The sequence below is a fragment of the Equus przewalskii genome, chromosome 29 (genome assembly GCF_037783145.1).
Source record: "Equus przewalskii isolate Varuska chromosome 29, EquPr2, whole genome shotgun sequence".
NCBI classification, from domain to species: Eukaryota; Metazoa; Chordata; class Mammalia; order Perissodactyla; family Equidae; genus Equus; species Equus przewalskii.
This window is the reverse complement of record NC_091859.1, coordinates 20,043,275-20,063,052: the sequence shown is the minus strand read 5'-3', so window position 1 is coordinate 20,063,052 and position 19,778 is coordinate 20,043,275. Positions and strand designations below refer to the sequence as shown.

Here is a 19,778-nt window from a genome sequence, read left to right as displayed (position 1 = left end):
TATCTGCAAAATCACCATGCTTGCTCAACCCATGGAAAGCCATTTATTTACTATGTATTAACATGTATTGATCGCCAGCAGCGAGCTAGCCATCCGTTTAACACTCTCCCAGCTGATATATGAAACCGAGTTCCACTTTATTGCCAAGAGAGAGCCCACTGCTGAATTGGGAGGGAGAGAATCTTATACTTGGCTGTTTGCAGGATCCTGCTGCAATTTATTTCAGCTAGGGATTGGCTTCTGTGAGGTTAAACAAGCCATTTCCCAAGATGTGAGATGGACCATCCTCTTGGGTGTGATGGCAGAGAGGAGGGATTCTGGACTGACAAGAAGGACACACTGTGAAGCCCAAAGACAGGGTAATTAATTCTGAGGGTAAAGAGGGAAAGATACAGTCGTGGATGGTGGGTAAGACAGAGCCACAGAGCTAAAGAGGAACCAAGCACAAGGGCTGGACCCGGTGCTGATGCTCTTGAAGAGGAAACAAAAAGCATAATTCCCACCTCGAAGGCATTTAAATACTCTGAGCCTTGGAGCGCGTATCATCACATGCTCGCTCCTGATCATTAAATAAAGCCCCTCTTGAAATCCAGAGCAGGGAGAGTGTCGACCAAAATGTCTTTTTCTTTCTTGTTTAAAGGCATGAAGTGCTTCCTGCTGTTTCCTGCCTTCAACGACAGGAAACTGAGTTTGTTACACAAATCTCTGGAAGATATGGAGCTAGAAAGAGTCGTTACCGTCTGTAGCTACTGAACTCAGTGTGATAGCATACTTTATCTGCCAGAGCTCAGTTCCCAACTGTACTGAGGTTTTCAAAGGCACATTTCAGTTTCAGCCAATAGGAGAGCTGGCAAACTTAGTAAGCATCTCGCAACTCCTAAAATCACCCTGCTTTAGGAGCAGGAGGTGGGCAGAGGAAGACTAAGACTTATTAACTTCATTATATTATTGCCGACAGTGTTTATGTCTTTCAATTTATGTCTTATTAAATATTCATTATTTTTAAACCCACCAAGTTTCATTAACATCTAAACTAAATGGATTCATGGACTAAATTGATTTCCGAAGCCTTTAAAAGTGCCATCTATATTTCTTTGTGGAAGTTGCGCTGCGAGGAAAAGATAAGCTGGCAAGAATTTCTCCAATGCCGTGATCACTTTTCAAGGAAAAGATGTCATAACCTAAGAGAAAGTGACTTATTTGCATAAAATATTCCATAGTGAACTCAGTTGGAGAAGATTTTTGGAAAGCCCATTAGAGATTTCTTTTTTCCTCTTAAAAGATACTTTTCATGCAGTCAAGAAAGATGAGGAACTGTCCTGTTAAAACTGAAGTTAAAAGAGAAAAATCTCTGTGGGTCTCAGGAGGAGAACAACAGATCACTGTTTAGATAAGCATGCCTTGTGACTATGAGCAGAAAAAGAAAAATCTGATGACCTTTAGATTAAAAAAAAATAAAACCACACCACACATCTTGCTTTAAAATAAAACCAGAATTGTTCAAACTTAAGATCGGCCAAGCAATACTTTCATTGAATATTCAAGCATCGCAAAGAGGTTAACTGAGAGAATTGAGCATCATCTCTGTCTGGGCATCTAGAATGTTCTAATACCACTATCTTTGGCTGGAGATGTCCATTCTCCTCAATTCATGACACAGAAAGAGTATTGACTGTAGACTGTTCATTATCCATCCACAAAGACCAAATGGGACAGTGCCCTCCCACAGCTGGTATATAATGGGTGCTCAATAACTGTAGCTATTCTGATTAGCCAAGAACCATGACATCATGGGTGGCCTTTGCTGAGGTGCGATGAGATAATTCTGTTCATGAAAGATTGGCTCCGAAAAAACAGAGGCGGCTAAAAGCTGAAAGGGAACAAGGAGAAAATTGCTTCCAAATTTCTGTCTCATCCTTTCTAGTGTCCTTCCCTGACTTCTGACTGATCCTCAATAACTGTAGTTTTCCAAATGAAGTCCTGAATCAATAACGTAAGTAAAGTAGTACAGCCATTAAATCAATGTTCCCAAACTTGAGAGCTGGTGGCACAGAACAAACCGCCCGGGACTAGGGGTCAGAGAGTTTAAGCTGGCACTGGAGCTTGGTTCTCACTCACTGGGTGACCTGGGTAATTTATTTAACCCTGTTGGGGGCTGGCTTTCTCGGCTGTGAATAAGGCTAATGAGGTCAGGTGGTTAAGAAGAAGGGATAATAATGATAGTACTAATAACAACATGTTGATAAGTGTTAGCTGGTAGTATTATCAGTAACACGGACTTACGGTGCACCACTTGGAGTATTTTACCATCTTATGTAACAGGGCAGGGGAGGGTAGTGAGTCAGACTTCTTGCGTTTAAATCCTTACTCTATCACTTTCCAGCGAAGCAATTTTGGGCACAGTATTTAACCTTTCTGTGACTCAGTTGCTTCCTCTTTACAAGGGAAGTGCTGATAACAGCATTTATGCCACGGGCTTATCACAAGGACACAACGAGTTAGTAGCAAATCTCGGTAAAGCTTAGAACAGTGTCTGGTCCATAGTAACATACAATCCATGTTTGTTATCCTTACCTTACTTAAAAACACAAACAGTTGCTGCCACACCCATGGCAGTTATTCCCACCTTCTTCTTTGCCAAAAGAACCGTAATTTTGTTCAAGCAGCAATAAACCCAAGCCTGGGCAAACCATGATTAGTCCAAACCAAACGGTAATTCCACTCCCTATTAGCAGATTCTTGCTTTCCTACCCCTTAGAGCTAAGGGTGGCCATGTGGCCCAGTCCCGGCCGGTCAGATAAAAGAAGTCCACTTGAATGGCTTCTGGGAATAAGTTTCCTCCTTGATAAGAGGGAACTCTGGAGGTGAGGCCGTTTGTCCTCCTCCCCAACTTCCTCCTTTTGAAATCAGTTATTCGAGGCCATCCACCACAGAGTGGAGGCAGTCATTTTGCTTCTGTGAGATTCAAGATGGAGGATGAAAATCAATACGCTAAGTTTGGTGCAGGGGAACAATGCAAGACCCTAGGTTCTTGAGGATGTGACAGAGCACAGACTTCCAATTAAACTTTTTATTAACTTAACAACAGATTTCATGGTTTAAGCTACTCTTGATAGGGTTTTCTGTTACCTGCAACCAAAAGCAAGTCACTATGTAAGAAAGGAGAGTCATGGCTTGTTGGACCTGGCAGTAGGCTCTAGCTCGGCCTCGGCAACGAGGGACCAGGAACTGGAGAAGTGCTTGTTCCTCTCACCCTGGAGGACCCTGGGCACAGTCAGGATTGTGTAGCCAATTACAACAGTGAGCTTGGAAGAAAATAGGAAAGAGCGGGCCTGGACCTCACATCAGCTGTAAAGGCTGAATGGAAATGGATTCTTTTGTGCTGGAAACACAGAGAAATGGACAGGTCCCTGTGAATGGAAAAAGGAGCCCTCTGAAAGGCTTTCTTATGCTAAATGAAAACAAAAGAGAGACAGGCTCCAGAGAAACCTCCTCACAAGAGTGAAGTTAATACCTCGGGAGCCAAGCAGAAAAAGGGGAGAAATAGTGCAGTCGGCCCCCTGTGTCCAGAAATTATTCTTACTCTTTTTTTTGCCCTATTTTCTATCTTGCCCTTCTGTCCCCTTAGGGCATAATCGCTAATGTTGCTCTCAGCCTATTCTGTCCTGTTTATTATGTGTAATTTATTTCTGAATCCCAGCCTCTGCTTGTTCGTCTGTGTGTAACAAGGTTAATGCCTTGTAATGATGCTTTTGCCAGTTCTGCCTTTCATGACAAAATCCAATCTTGATTTAGCTCCAAACCTTGTCTCCCCTTTGGGCCCGCTCGGTTCCCTCAGAGTTGTCATTCTGCTTCTCCCGTCTGCCATGTCTCACCATAACGTCCCGCCTACACATCAGCCCGCTTTAGGTGGGAAACTTTTTTCACTTTGAGGAAAAAGCTACCTTGTCTCAAACAATGTCTGTGCCGAAAAAGAGACAGCCTTGGGCTCGACATACCAGAGTGGAATCAAGGGTACTGAGAAGGCTGAGTGCTGGTGTGTGTGCATGCACATGCACGTGTGTGTGAGCGTGTGAGTATACAGGGAGCAGTCGGCCTATCACAAGGGAAACAGCCTGCCCTCCTTGCAGCTACTTCACACTAGCTTTCATTGTCCATAAACACCCCCAGTGTGCACTGCACAACTCCAGGGGGCGCCAGTCATGTATTCTAGTGTGAGTGGCTCTCTCTGGAGTTGAGTAACACCATGGCCCTGCCCCTACCCTGTGAAAGACGGCCTGACTCATCAAGGCTCATGCGGGGTGTTTGCAGCCACACTGCAGCTATGACGAGAACAGCTGAAGGAAGCGTATACCCAAGTGGGGCCTCAAGCGTTGAGGACCCAACAAGAGTCGAGTCTTTTACCCCCCATTTTGTTTTATCCTTATGGGGCCAGGGCAAATATCAGCGGGTGCCAGTGAATTCTCACACGTTGATAACATGCCCCTTGGGCAGTTAATTTTGTATTCTGCTCCCCTTTGGCATATACTCACTTTGAAGCAGTTTCTTCATCATTTCCTGTTACTTAAGCAGGGGCCCCCTTGCAGTGAGGAAACCTCAGTAGGAGCCCGATGCCCAAGTTCTGGCCTCCTGCTCTGCCCCTTATAGGCTGCTTGACTGGGGTAAGTCAAGTCCCTGAACCTCAATGACCCAATCTGTAAAATGGACACAATCAGACATATGCCCTGCCTATTAACATTGTTGTGAGGCCCAAATGAAACTACGTGTGTGAAAATAATTAGAAAACTATCTTTATCAAGCTAGAGATATGGAAAAAACAATTATTCACCCAGGTGAGAGAGTGATTTCATTAGCCATTAAGGCTCCTGACGCTTTTCTTTATTCTTCCAGAGTATACAGCATTGATTGGGTTCTAAGTTTATGGCATCTCTCTGATCATCTGAAGGACAAATTTACATTGGAGACTCAAATGATCAAGAGGAAAAGTACAAAGCATGCAGGAGGAATGGAGAAGGGAAGCCTGGGGACACAGCCTCTGCACCAGGCAAGCCCAGGCACCGTGCAGCGGCACCACAGGAAACAGGCAACGTGGCGAAGTTGGTATTTCACATCCTCCCACTTAATCTTCCACCTTCTCTCCTTCCTCCAAGGGCCCCAGTGCCCTTCAGCCTCACAGCCCACCTACCACCAAAGTCCCACTCTCCAAGACTTATTCTTCCCTCCTCCTGCTTTACGCCCCATCCCCCATCTAAATCTCCATCTGCTCTCTACGGCTAATGTCAGTCAACTACTTACCAAAAGAACCTGACTCAGATAATTCACAAAAAGGTATGAGTGGCTGATAGTGTGAAAAATGCATTTTCCTAGAATCTCAATGTTGAAAAGGACTCAGTCCACCAATGTTTTTCCACGAGGAAGCTGCTGGCATTCTAGATGGGCTATTCCTTCATTATGGGAGCTGTCCTGCATAATGTAGGACATTTAGCATTCCAGACCCCTGTCCATAAAATGCCAGTAGTACTGCCCCCCATCATTCTGACTACTGCAAAAGCTCCTCCCCGCACATTTCTAAATACTCTCTAAGTAAATGGCATCATATCCCTTAAGAACCAGAGGAATCTGTCGCAAGGTTTCAGAGTTGCTAGAAAACGGTTATCCAGACATTTCTTCCCTCTAACCCTCTTCCTTCCTTGTCTTCCCCATCACAGCAGAAGACACCAATCACCCTCAACTCTTCTCTTTCCATCACTCCCCACATCTTTGAAAACTCTCAGCTGAATTTCTCAACAATCTCAAGTCTATCTTCTCCATCTCCATGACCTCCACCCAGCCTAAGTCCCCATCTCTCGCCTCTGATCTACTGCAAGAGCCTCCTGGTCTTGCCCTTGCAACCTACAGTCTTTCTCCATCCAATAGCCAGAGTGATCTGTTAAAATATAAAACAGGTCATGTTACTCCCTCACCTAAAATTCTTTACCAGCTTCCCATCACACTTAGAAATCCAAATGCCTCCCAGATCCTACCTGAGTTAGTCTCTGCCTACTTCTTCAAACTCATTCCTTACCACTCTTCTCTTTCACTCTGCTTCTATTCCCATAGTGGCTGTCTTTCAGACTCTTTAACATGTTACCATATTTCTGCCTCAGGGCCTTTGCACATGCTACCTCTTCTATCTCTCCCCTCTTCATTCCCTTGTAGGCTGGGTCTTTCTAATCCTTTAGGTTTCAATGTCACCTTCTCATGGACATACGACTATAGATCTTCCCATCCCTATCCCAGTGGTTATTCTGAATCATAGCAGTCCATTTGTTTTCTTCAAAATACTTATTATTGTTTTTTTAATTTTGTTTTTAAAATTTTATTTATAGTCCATCTCTCAGTAGACTCTAAGCTGTACAATAGTTTATCTTATTCTACACTTTGAATGCAGCATACACCTCAGCATCTGGCATGTTGTAGGTTGTCAATAAACATTTATTGAATGAATGAATAAGTACCTGGATCAATGTTTGAATGGTTTCAGTCAATATCTCATCAGGCAACCCTGGTACATTGCTAAGCAGGCCTAACCATTCCAGAGTTCTTCAAGTGAGCCAGAATCCATCCCTTCTAAACACTGGGCCTTGGTTCTGCCCTGGGGAGCAATCCTAAAGTACTCCACACCTCCTACTTCTATGTATCTTGGCCTTCTCTAAACTTCATATCTATAGTTCATTGATAGCTTGTAAGAGACAGTTTCTATCTCAGCCCATAGATAGTCTGCAGATTCAGCGTACTTACAATGTGGCTCTAAGAATTAAATAAAGTACCTTAGGTTTTCTCCAATCAAAGCAAAGAATAATAGGACTGTTCTTTCCCGTGATTAGGATAGCATAATGTCTGAACCGACCTCACATTGGGTTAACTCCTTAACATAAAAATAGCATAGTGGTAGCATGGAAGGGAAGAAAGAACAAGAGATTTCGAGTAAAAAATCATGTGGATTCAAGTTCAACCTCTATTACTTATGAGCTGTGGGTCTCTAGGCAGTCATTGAACATTTCTGAGGCCTCTCCATCCACTCATCACCCATCCAGTCATCATTTATGGAGCACTTGCTCTTGGCCAAGGCTTGATCTATAAAATACAGGTGGGAATAAATCCCTTATTGTCAAAATAAGCCAATCAAATAAGTTTTGAAAAAAACTGAAACACTTTACACTTAATGTCGTTGGTTTCAGAAACACTTGCTAACTGAAATGAATAGCTGGAGACCGGGTTCCACTGACACCATAGCTAGAATTCAGGGAATCCATGAAATCAGACGAGAAAAAAAATATTTCAGCAAACTCTAACCGAAACTTAGCATTTCCTTTAATCATGAATGCAGGCCGCAGTTGTATTAACTGAGCCTGTGACTTTGTCACCAAAAGAAATCAGATATTTTCATATCATTTTACGCTTGTTGAAGATATCTCAAAATATCATTTATGCTCATCTGTACTTTCAAACTATGGTAGCTACTACTGCTAGATCTTGCTATTTAATGTGTTAAGATGTATTACTATATCCCAAATCGAAAAAAACATTTTGATATATCTGTATATCAGTATAATTGGTTCATTTTGCAATTCTCTGTTTTTATTTTACGCATTTAAAACCACTATTCTGGGAAGGGATCTACAGGCTTCACACAGGTCCACAGCACAAGGGCTCCCAGGGGCGAGGAAGCCCTGGGTTAGAGGGCAGAGAGACGCTGCTATGCACAGGAGGCTGATACTCGGTGACACCTACAACTACCGGCTGCTCTTGGGTCCCCACCCCTCCTGTCGCCTCAAAGAAGCAAGGGTCAGCACTTGGAATGCAATTTTTAAAATCGGTCACTGATGGAAAAGGAGCCCCAGGAGGATGTCAATGAGCAGTAATTAGGAACAGCTGGTGTGTTCGAGAATATGCTTCTCAAGCCGACTCTTCCAAGACCAGGTTGAGGGGCGATGGGGGAACAAGGAGGAATCTGGCATCATTCCCTCACCGGGACATGCCCTTCCCTCTGGGCTGCCTGGCTTTTATTCTTCCTGTAAACACAGGCCCAGTGCCTCCTCTTGGAAGCTCTTAGCTCACTGTACTACAGTTACCGTCTTCCCAGCCAGATGGACGGCACCTCCTTTCCAGTTCAACAAACATTTATTGAGGGCCCATTAGGTGTTAGACGGCCTTATGGATGCCTGGGAAACAAAGATAAGACAGACCTGGGCGCATACAGCCCAGCAGCACTGCGTTGGGCCCAACATAGAGACTGGCACATGGTAGGTGCTCCATAAATGTTTACGGAATGGACCGCCAATGCCTAACTTCACTGCCAACTGCTTGCTTAGTGGCTCTTCCTGGGTGTCCCAAAGGCATCGAAAACTCAACAAAAATTAAACGCGTCTTCTAATTGGTCACCAACCCCTCTCAATTCTACGTCTTAAAAAGCTACTTCATTTTGTCCCCCCTCTCCACCCTCACTGCCACCACCTCAGCTCAGGTCTTCAACATCCCTCAGTGGGATTATGGCAATCCACACCACCCACCTGTTTCTCTCCACATTCGTCACCACCGCTCTAGACCAAGGCAACATGATTTCTTGCCTGGACTACTTCCAGAGCCTCCTGCAGCCTTCCCTACATCCATCGGGGCCAATCTCTCATCCATTCCCCACAGGGCAGCCATCATTTAGGAATTCAAATCCAATCATTTCACTTCCCTTCAAAGGCTCTTCTATGCTTTGAGAAAAAATATAATCTCCCTTCCATGGCCTGTGAGGGCTATAGGATCTGGTGGCTCCTTCCTTCTGCAGCCTCTTCCCTTGACACTCTCCCCTCCCACCTCCCTAGACTCAACCCTGCTAACCTTTTGTTCTTCAAACTGACCAAGTCATTTCCTCTTTTGCGCTTTTGCACTTGTCTCCAGTCTGCTAGGAGGACCTGCTTCCCAGGTCTTCATGGGCAGTCTCTAACTATCCCTTCCCAACTCCCTGTTGTCGACTCAACCTGCTTAAAGAGAACTTCCCCCAACATCTGTTTAGCTCCTTCGTAGCCTCAATCTCAGTCTGTGCCTCAGTTCCCTCATCTGTAAAATGGAAGCAACGATATTGCCCATCTCATAAGGTTGTGGTGAGGATTAAACAAGTTAATGTTGGTAAAGTACTTAGAACAACACTTGGTATACAGTAGGCACTCTACAAGTGCTGGCTATCATTTTAATATCAAACAACTTATTTGCTACATGTTTACTGTCTACTCTATCACTGATAGAAATATTTTCACCTAGTGCTTGGCACATAATAAGAACTCAAGAAATTATTTGCATGAACCAATGATTGTCCTTCTAATCAGTGGTTTTGCCTCTAACGTGGCCTCATCCGTTCTTCTGAGTGATTCTGGAACCCAGTCAGATCACGTCTGCTTGTGGCCCTGCTGCGGTCCTCCATTAGCCATAGCCGTGGCTTTCACACTGCTCAGCAGTCCCAGAAGTTCTTTTGAGATGCCTCAGGGACAGGCAGGGGTGGGGGTGGGACAAGCTGCCGGGTTCTGGGACCCTCCTAACCCCTGCTCCACCCTGTGTCCCGGCTCTTGGCAATGTCTCACCCACAGCAGCAGGTCAATGATGATTTGCTAACCTTTTTCTCAGGTTGACCTTCTGATTAAGATTTATTTAAAGACCAGACTTGGAAAGTCTGAAAATGACTGACCATCAGGATAAAATCTTGCCACCTTTGCCTGTCTCAAAAAGCCCTTGGCCATCTGGACCTACATGCTCATTTCTGGACACTCCCCAGCCAGGGTGAGCCACCTGCGGCTCACAAGCTTATTCAACTTCCCGCTTGTGCACAAGCTGTTCCCTCTCCCTGAACTCCCTTCCTTGCCTTCTCCAGTTGGCTTCAAGACACAGCTCCAGCATCACCTCTCGGAAGCCTCCCAGATCCTCCCAGGCTGAGTCTGATGCTCCAACTTGGGGCTTCCCCAGCATCTTTTTGCTAAATCTCTCTGACATCATCTTAGGGCATTTTAAAGGTATGCTTTACTCTCCTCCTTCCCATAGCAGCAGGGGTCGGCAAACTACCACCAAATCTGTGGGCCAAATCCGGCCCGCCACCTGTTTTCTGAATAGCCCGTGAGCTAAGAATAGTTTTTACATTTTTAAATGGTTGAAAAAAATCCAAAGAAGAACGCTATTTCATGACAAGTGAAAATGATATGAAATTCAGATTTCAGTGTCCATAAAGTTTTATTGGAACCCTGCCCCGCTTATTCATTCATGTATTGTCTATGGTTGCTTTCACACTCCAGTGGCAGAGTAGGGCCATTGATGCTCTGACCTTTACAGAAGGTTTGCTGACCCCTGCATCACAGCATCGGCCAGGGTGGTGGGGAGGGATTGCTGGGGCCAAAGTCCTCTCGTAACTGCTCCGAGAAGATCACTGTGTCTAACTATTGAGTAGACAGTCAAACTGATATGAACATCAACTACAGAAACTGTGAAACAAAGGTCACGACTCTATTTAGTTTTGTGACAGTATAAAAATTAGCAGTTTCGTCAGGACAGAAAATTAAAACTGAGAAAAACTATGAGCACGTTTCATAAACAACACTATCATGCCCCTTTCCCCACAAACAGGTTAGACCCACGTTGCCTACAAATTGTCCCCCAGCAGACTTAGGGATTTCTCAGAGCAGGCCTCAGCTTTCATGTGCTATGAGCCACCACATGTTCAGGGAAGGCAGAAGTCATCAAGAAGCTTGAAGGGTGGCAGAGATGGCACCATGCTATTGTAGTCAACATGGCGGTCGCCGTGTGGCTCTTCCACCATTCCAGTCTAAGGGACTCGCCCACGGCACCTACTGGGGTCCAGCACATGCTTGAACCCCTTCTTCTGACTGGACCAGGGGTCGGTACCTGCCCCAAGGACACAAATCTCTGCCCTGACCTAGGGCTCTAATCGGGTGTGAAAAGATGAATTGGACCCAATTCTCTCTCTTTCCTGGTAATTTAAATAAATAATACAGAAGGTTGTTGCCAGTGGGTAGCCGATACAGAAGGTGAAATGCTATTGGGAGGATGAGTGGAGATCAAGGCAGGCTGCAGCACATTTGGGCGGAGAGGTTGAGGGGCAGACGTCTAAGGCAGCAGAGCAGGCCATGCGGGAGCAGGACTGGGGGAGGCAGCTGGACTCAGTCATGTTGACGGTGAAACCTCAGAGTGAGCATCCACCATTTCCTGCTGCTGAGCAACTTCCAGTTGCCTTGAGTCCAGGACCTCCTTCCAATTCCATATCAAGGAGCCCCGTTGCATTACTATTAATAATTATGATGGCGACGATAGTAAATATGTACATAGCATTTACTATGGGTCAAGTCATGTGCATCCTAGACATATTTTCATCAATCCAGACAAATAGGACGACTATTTATAAATGAAGAAACTGAGGCATAGAAAGGTTGAATAACTTGCCCAAGGTCACACAACTGCTAAGTGGCAGCTTTGGTCCCAGCTGACCTGGCTCCAGAGGCTGTGCACATAACAACCACACAGTACTGCTCCTATTCCTAGATTTCCACGTATTTCCATGTGTTTCTTTCCACTAAATCCTCACCCCTTCTTTGAACTTGCTTAAGTAGATCTTGTTTCATGCAACCAACCGTGCCTAAGATAGAAATTGGTATCAGGACTGTGTTGTAAAGAGCAGACCCTTGAAGAGAATCTCAGTGTCTGGAAATGGTTCTGATGTACAGCAGAGTGGATGACTCTAGAAATCCCTCCCAATCTTGGAAAAACATGCAAATAGACTGTTGTACGCACGAGTGAAGGAGCTCATTAACCCATGACCTGGAGGTCCTTGAGACTCAGACTATAAGCTCACAAATGGGAAGGCTTTAGAAGGTTTTCTAGGTATTTCCTTTGACCAACTGGAAGAGAATAAGGAATATAAGAGTAGTGGCAGGAGTTGGTTACTTCATATGCCTCAAGGAAAACTGCAATGGAAAAAATGGGACACGGTCTTACCCCAGGTGCCTCAGGTGGAATACAAGAAAAATTGTGTTACGTTCCAGCGGTGGTTCTAAAACCTGAGTGTATATTAGAATCACCTGGAGGGCTTGTTAAGACACAGATTGCCAGTCCCACTCCACATTCAGTTTCTGATTTAGTAAGTCTGATGTGGGGCCCAAGAATGTGCATTTCTAGCAAGTTCCCAGGTCATGCCGATGCTGCTGGTCCAGAGACTACCCTTTGAGAACCACTGCCTACAGCACAAAGCCCTTTCCTGTCGTCACTGAAAGCCATGCTCATGCACATTATTAAATTATAGCATAGAAGTTCCAACCACGCTGCGTTGCTATGGTCAACGTTAACTCCCAGATTGGCAAGACCAGAGCCTGGCTGTTCCAACGAATGGGCATTTTTGGGAAGAGCCAGAGGAATGGAAATGTCAGCTAGCCCAGAACCAGGCAAGAAAGAGGCTCTGACACATCAGACATTAAGAAAAAGACCATGGAAAGGGAGTTTGAAGTGGCCAGACTCAGGAAAGTGTTGCCGCTAAGTACAGACAACATTTCCAACGTGATCCTCCAAGACCCTTCATTTATTAAATCAACAAATATTTCTCAAGCCCCAGCTACATACCAGGTACTATGCTCTGGTTCCACAAACTCTGGTTTCAACAAAGAACAAAATGTTACAAGGTTCCTGACCTTCTGGAGCTTACATTTTCACTGTGGCTGTTTAATAAAGACGAGGGTGCCTGTGACCCAGACATAACCGGCTGAGATCTTAGGATTTAGTTTATGAGCTAGGATGTGTCCAAGAACAAAAACTGGGAGCAGTCCTTGAGGCCATGGAGGTCTCTCCGAGGTTGTTTATAAGCCTGAATACAAACAATGCCAACACTGTCTAGAAGTTGACAGCTGAGGAACTACAACCCTCCCAGAGTCTGAACTTCCGGTGGTCAAAGACCCAGACACTCATTCACTGTCGAGGATCCTCTCTAAGTTCTATTATAAGTCTTATGGCCGCAAACAGATAATCTTATCAGAGCAGTTGCAAGGGCCTAGCATGTTCCGTGCAGGATATGATCGACACTAGAACCCAAAATCTGTGGTGCTGGGCTGTCCTTGGCAGTGCTTAAGAGCCAGACCACCAAGAGTCTAAATCCTCTGCCATTTACCAGGTGTGGAACCTTAACCAAAGCTCTCTGGGCCTTAATTTCCTCAACTGTAAAATCATAATAACTACAGTCCTTGCCCCATGGGTGACTCTGAGAATCAGCCAAAAGTAAGGCATGTAAAGTACTTAGCACAAAGCCTGGCCATGCTAACTATCCAGTAGATAGTAGCTATGATTGCCTTTTTTTTTTTCCGTCTTTCTAAGTAGGCGCTGGGCTTTTTAAATCCGCCCCTGCATATGAGATGTGTGGTGGTCAAACTAGATGACAGTAAAACTCACCATCTAGTCTATAGACTGCAAAATGGCTCGAGAGGATCATAACAGAAGCTAAAGGAGGAATAAACATGACAGGAAGACTGTGGATTTTGAGGTCAACAAGGCTGCATTGCCAAGTGGTCCTGGGACATCACTTCTGCATGCAGTGGCTAGAAGTGTCTTGGGTTACTGTCTGTTGGAGAGCATGTGAGCATTTTGTGGTTGTCTGCATGGCAGTTAAATTATGTCAGGCCACGGAATTCTGTGAGCGTAGAAGAAGTAGGTGTCTCCCCACAAAGGGTAAAATGAACTAGAAGAGTCAGTCCCGTTGGCCAACACTGTAGGAAAACACGCCACCGTCAGTGCCGACAGAGGGGGTGGCCACCATGTTTAAACCACAAGCAACCCCAGGACCCAGCGACGGCAGCCAAACAAATCTGGTACTATCAGACTTCAAAACTCAGGTACAAACACTTTTCTATGAGCGCATTGGTGTGCCAGGGGTAGCAGGAGTTCAGAGACGGAGGAAGTTAAATTAATTAATTTGTACATAACTTAAAACATTCACTTTCATATTAACCCAAGCTCACAGATATGTTTTGGAACAGAATGGGAAAAAAAAATCACATGAAGTTTTCAAACACTCTGAGGAGCACCCTCCAGCCTCAGCCCCACGTGCCAGGGGAGGTTGCTCGCTGCTGCTTTAATTAGGGGACTTTCAAGGGAAAGATTGAGAAGCACCAGAGCGGTGGGAAGAATACAGAAGTCCTGTAGACGCGGCAGGACCTGGGTTTAAGCTGGAGGCTCTGACAATTACCTCGAGCAAGTTGCTTAACTGATCTTGAGCTTCCTCATCAGGTAAATGGGAATGCTCCCCACAGAATCAACCTGACTTGATGAGGGGCTCAGAAGAAATTATACACCGGGCAGTGCTGTTCAAATATTTACGAGCATTCTTAGAGACAGGCTCTCCAAAAATCGGCTGCCTTGGCACATTGGTGGGCTGATGCTAACCTGCAATAGTTGTGAAACGGGATTCAAAGTTGATGGCAAGGCAGAAAAAGTAATGGCCCAGTGTGCAAACGGCGGAGGACCCGCTCATGGCACAAGCATCTCGTAAATTAATCCTTAGCAGGAGAAGCTGAAGGGGAGGAGAAGCAGCCGACAGGAGATAAGAAGAGAACCAAGAAAGGAGAAACACAATCCCGTCACTTTGCTCCCGATGGTTGATTGAAAATGGAAAATAAGAGCGAGCCGTCTATCTAGCAGGGGAGGGAGACGGCTTGTGCCTTCCTGCCTGCGGATTACTGTCGACATCACTGTGCCTGCTCTGGAGAGAATCGCTGCTGGAATCTATTGAGGCTCCCTCTAGAGTGTTTCAAGTTCACCTCCTGTTTTAGGCACCCATAATTCAGCACGCCTCTTCCAAAACACATTCAAAACCTGAAAATAAAATGCAGAACAAATGCAACCAAATGACATCATTGTTCTGAGTGACAACCGGGGGCACCCTGATCCCATGACCCCATTAAACAGGGTTGCCACCTGCTATTGTCCTTTCAGTGGCGCCCAGCACAGAGCGTTGCTTACACTAGCAGGCATCAAACAAATATTTGTTGAATTAAGTATCGTGTCTGCCTATTTAATAGGTTAGAAAGTTGTCACCCTTTTCATCAAAACGACCACCTCTTTCTCCTTCAAACTCCTCTTGAAATTCAATTCCATTAAGCCTTTTTAATGCACACGAGCAGCAAGGAATTTACTTAAATAAAAAAAAAAATGCAAAACTCCAAGCTCCCACCTGTGCAGCCATGACATGCTATTGTTTGAACCAGAGTATATTATTTAACTTGGATGACAAGCTCAGGGGCTAGAGATCCGGTCTTTCAGCTCTGAGCACAGTGGGAGTTCTCGATAAATAACAGCAGCAAGAAATGCCGTACAGGGACCTATTTTAATTATTTATTTTTCTAATTCCAGATTTTTTGGCAGCATGAGTTTATCCCTTGCTTGATTTCCAAGGGGCAGCTCTCTCCCAGAGGTTCCCGTGAAGATGGATAAACAGCTCTCGACTTCCCCTTCCCCTCCCCATCCCAGCGCAAGTGGGAACACCTGATCCAGCCAAAACATGGATCCGGAGTGCATTCAGGATGCCTGCTGGGTTTGGAAGGGAACTAAGTCCTCCAGGACCCAATGGGTAGAGAGAGGCAGTCAAGAGAAATGTTTTGGCTCCGAAGATCTACACAGCTGTCAGATGGCAAAGCTTGGACTTCCACTGTTATTACCTGTGGCGGGCCTCCGAGCTGTCTTGTCATTAACCCTAGAGACCAAGTATGCCTATAGCTTGACAGAAAGTAATATTTGGGGGTATTTTCAAGTCTTTCAACAGAGAAGTAGGAGGCAATGATTTTTGCCAAACTTGAACTACTAGATTATAAAGCTCTCAGAAAGACAGGTATGAAATATTAAATTATATGTGTATAGCAAGATGAAGTCTTTTAGGGAGCATTGTTATTTATGCTTTAAAAAAATTATGCCAGTAACTAAATGAAGGTATTATGTTGTGTGTCCCAGCACTCAACTGACAAGCAAGGAGGGAGAAGCAAGTGACCATCCTAAGGGGCTTTGCAAAAGACCTCAGTTTTTGACTCCCTGAATAATAGGGCTAATGTTTGGTAAGATGTGCTTTGCAGAGAAAGGGGTGGGTGGCGGTGGGAGTGCCTTCTAGATACATATTAATACCTTTGAGCCAATGCTCCTCTGTGTGCCTACACAACCAATGTACCAACACAACACATTTTCCAAGTGGAGGCTTCTGTCTTTCCTCTCTGACGCATTTTATACCAAAACAATGGCAACACCTGTAGCCGTTAATTTCTGCTCTTTGATTTCTGTCCAGTTATCAAAGGAGGCTCTTAGCAGGCCCCCCTCTCAGGAGCCATATGTGGAGTTGATGTGCCAGCAGCCTTGGAAGGAAAACGGCCTCCGAGAAGTGCACAATGGCTCCATAATCCCCATCAACTGGACCCTCTTGAACCGCGGCTTTATTTTCCAGTCAAAGAAATGCCAATCTCAAGAGTCAAGCTGTGGCTGCCCTGGGAGCCCAGGGGAAACCTGTGTCGTTTGCCTTGTTCCTGCACAACGCAAGGGTGGTGCCTCTGAGCCCCGGGGTCCAGTCCGGCAATCTGGAGCTGACAAACTGCCTGTAGCACCCCGGCACTTTCTCTCGCCCTGCCCCCCATGGTGAGGCTTTACACCAAAGCCACCTCCGCCTCCCCTGCCTCTCTCCCCAGCCGGGAGACCGCAGCTCGCCCTCATCAGAGCCACAGCTCCGCCCCCTTGCACTGGGTCACACTGAGGGTTCTGTTCCACCAAGCACGAGCCTCTTTTCCAGGCTAGCGCTGACCTATGTTGAGCAGGCTACCAACTCTTCAGACGACATCGCATGTGTTACTTGGCGGGGGCGTAGGGGGGAGCACAAAGGCTGGGGTGTGGCAGCAAGCCCTTTAGGTTCAATGGCTTCTCTGCTGAGGGCACTGTGTTTGATAACTATGCTGGAGAGAAGGGTCAAACCCACCCGCCTGCTAAGACCACACACCTGGGGATGCGAAGAGGACGGGGTTGGGGGGACTACTTGGGGAAGCTAAACCTGAAACAAGCGTCCACCTTGGGACAGAGAAGAATGGAACTGGGATGCAGCGCTGGAGTTTTGAGCCTAACTCCTACCCTCTCCACCTCCCTTTTACACTCCCTTTGGGAACCTCGGGCTGTGCTTTGAGGAGCCCGAGGTCTCGGAGACTGTGTGAGAACTGCCATCCGGCGGCCACAGGGCTGGGTGAATCCGGGACCCAGTAAATGTCAACCCGCTCTCCCTCCCACTCTGTCTCGGCGGCGGCTCCCCAGCCGGAGGGCCCCCAGCGGCGTCCAGGGGCAGGACTTACGCAGTTTTGATCGCTCTCGAAGTCCCCGCTGCAGCTCTCGGCGGCGCGCGCCTGGATCTCACTCATCCTGAAGAGGCAGAGCGCCGTGGTGGCGGGGGAGCGCCTCTCCTGGCTCTCCCCAGTGGCGGCGCTGAACACGCCGGCCCAGACGTCCAGGGCCTCCACCAAGCTGGAGGAGAGGAGCAGGCGGCGGCCGTCGGGGTGGCCGTGGCCGCAGTCGAGAGCCGCCTGGCCCTGGAACTGCACGTCGGCACTCTGCGCGATGCGCGCCATGCTGGGCCAGCCGGTGGCGGCGCCGCTCGTGTAGTTGTAGGGGTAGTAGGGGAAGTAGACGCTGCCGTTCCAGAGAAAGGCGTCCACGAAGTGCAGGCTGCCCGCGCCCAACCTCAGCTTGAGGCGGCCCAGCTCCTGCGTGGCCAGGCTGCGCACCTCCGTGTCCTTGAGCGCGATGGCCGTGTCGCGGTCGGACGCCGCCGGGTTGCAGCGGCTCGCCGTCTTGGGCTCGGGTAGCACGTAGGTGGCAGCCACGGCCAGGTACCAGCGGTTCGTGTTGCCCACGCGGTACACCACGCCGGCCGTCGAGCCCTGCGGGTGACACGACACCACCTCGGTGCCGTTCCGCAGGGAGCCGCGGCTCAGGTTGCCCAGGTGCCGCACCTCACAGGCGCCCCGGTCGAAGGTCCAGCCGGTGAGCAGCAGCCCCCCGGGGCTGCCTGCCCCCTCGCGGTAGGGCAGCAGCAGCTTGCTGAAGCTGCTCCCCGGCCGGGGCCGCACGGGGGGCGCCAGCGAGACGGGCTCCGTGCAGTTGCCCACTTGGTCCCGGTACAGGCGCGAGAGGCTGTGCTCCAGGCTGTAGTCCAGCTGGTCCAGGCAGCTGCCGCTCGCCACGAACACGCCGTCCGCCAGGCTCGCCGCGATGGCTCCGATGGCTTGTTCTGACCGCCACACGGGCTCGTCCGCGCCCCGGCCGGGCACCGTCAGCGCCAGCAGATAGGCTAGCAGGGGCAGTGGCGCGGCGGGGCGCGGGGGGCGCGGCGGTGCCTTCCTCCGGGAGACCTCCATGGGGCTGGGGGGGCCGCCCCCGGGCAGGGCGCGCGGCGGCTCAGAAGGCTCAGGCGCGCAGCCACGGAGACGCGGGCGGCGGCGGCTCCTGCGCGCGCTCGGGTTCCCGCGGCCGCCCCATCCCCGCAGCTCGCTGGGGAAGGAGAGTGGGGAGGGCGGCGCGCGGCGGGCTCGCTCCGGCAGCCTGTGCAGCGGCGACGACGGCGGCGGCGATGGCAAGCCCTGCGCGCTCTGGCGCCGCTTCCTCCTCGCCCTTCTCCGGAGAGTTCCTCTGTGCAGCGCTGGCGCTCGCGGGGAGGCGCGGAGGGGAAGGGAGGGGACGGGCGGAGGAGAGCGAGGCAGGCAGGGAGGGCTAGAGAGGTTGGGTGCGCTTGTGCGTTTCACTTTCCCATTGTGAAAGTGGGATGCAACTGGCCCCCTTCCTCATCCTCTTCCTCCTCCGCCCTCCGCCTCCTGCCCGTCCTCCCTCCCTCCCTCCACGCCCATCTCCCCTCCCCTCTTGATTCGGTGAGATAGGGAGGAGGGAGGTCTCGTAATTTGGGTTACTGTGTAGGTGGCTTCTTTCATCTATTCATAACAAAGCTGAGCCGCCTGCCGCTGCCGCCACGGCCGCCACCATCGCCCTTTGGCTCGCCCGGGGCTCCCGGGGCGCGCTAACAGTGCACCGAGCGGGCTCCTGCGCCCGTCCGCCCGCCAGGCTGCTCCAACGCCGGGGTTTTGTTTACGAGAGCAGTGAGGGGGATACACAAGGCACCGGGAGCGAGGACCCGGGTCGCTAAGGGGTTGCCGCTGACGCCCGGGGCTCGGGCCACAGGGAAGCTGCGAGGGCGGCTGACAGGTGTGGAGCGGCGGGAGGGAGGCCCTGGGGTGGCGGGCAGGAGACGTGGCGGAGCCGGAGGCTCCGGGGAACTGGGCGCCTCTGTGACAGGCGGGGCTTCCCCGGGTCAGAGGAGTGAGCTGGGGGAAAGGCAGGCGCCAGGACTCCGGTTCTGGACAATCCCCGGGGCTGGTGCTCCCATATTTGAAAAGGTTCTCTAATCTCCCTTGGCAACGGAGTCTGAGGCTCTCAAACCTAGCACTTAGAAAGTTCTACTCGCCATCTAACCTTCATGATCATAGCTAATATTTATTGAGCATTTACTACGTGCTGTTGTAAATTCACTACGTGGATTAAGACTCTTTTAATACCTTTAACAACTCTATTAATTTGTGACTTATTGGCCATTTACAAGTGATGAGAATGATCAGGGAGAGGTTATGGAACTTGCTGGGGTCCTACTGCTGGTAAACAGCAGAGCCAAGATTCCAATCTACATCTAGCTCCAGGGCCACTTACCC

At 48.5% G+C, this 19,778-nt stretch overlaps 1 protein-coding gene across 4 annotated transcripts in view; it reads right to left on the bottom strand.

Moving 5' to 3' along the window:
• PLXNC1 (plexin C1) overlaps positions 1-18,979 on the bottom strand; it is a 142,089-nt gene extending 123,110 nt beyond the window's left edge. The window contains exon 1 of one of the 4 annotated variants that reach the window (XM_070599495.1): positions 17,379-18,979. In XM_070599495.1, coding sequence (XP_070455596.1) covers positions 17,379-18,440 — 1,062 coding nt within the window. In that variant the 5' untranslated portion in view covers positions 18,441-18,979. The remainder of the gene's footprint in view (positions 1-17,378) is intronic. The other 3 variants (XM_070599496.1, XM_070599497.1, XM_070599499.1) reach the window with 3 other exon arrangements.
• Between the last annotated feature and the right edge of the window lie 799 nt (positions 18,980-19,778).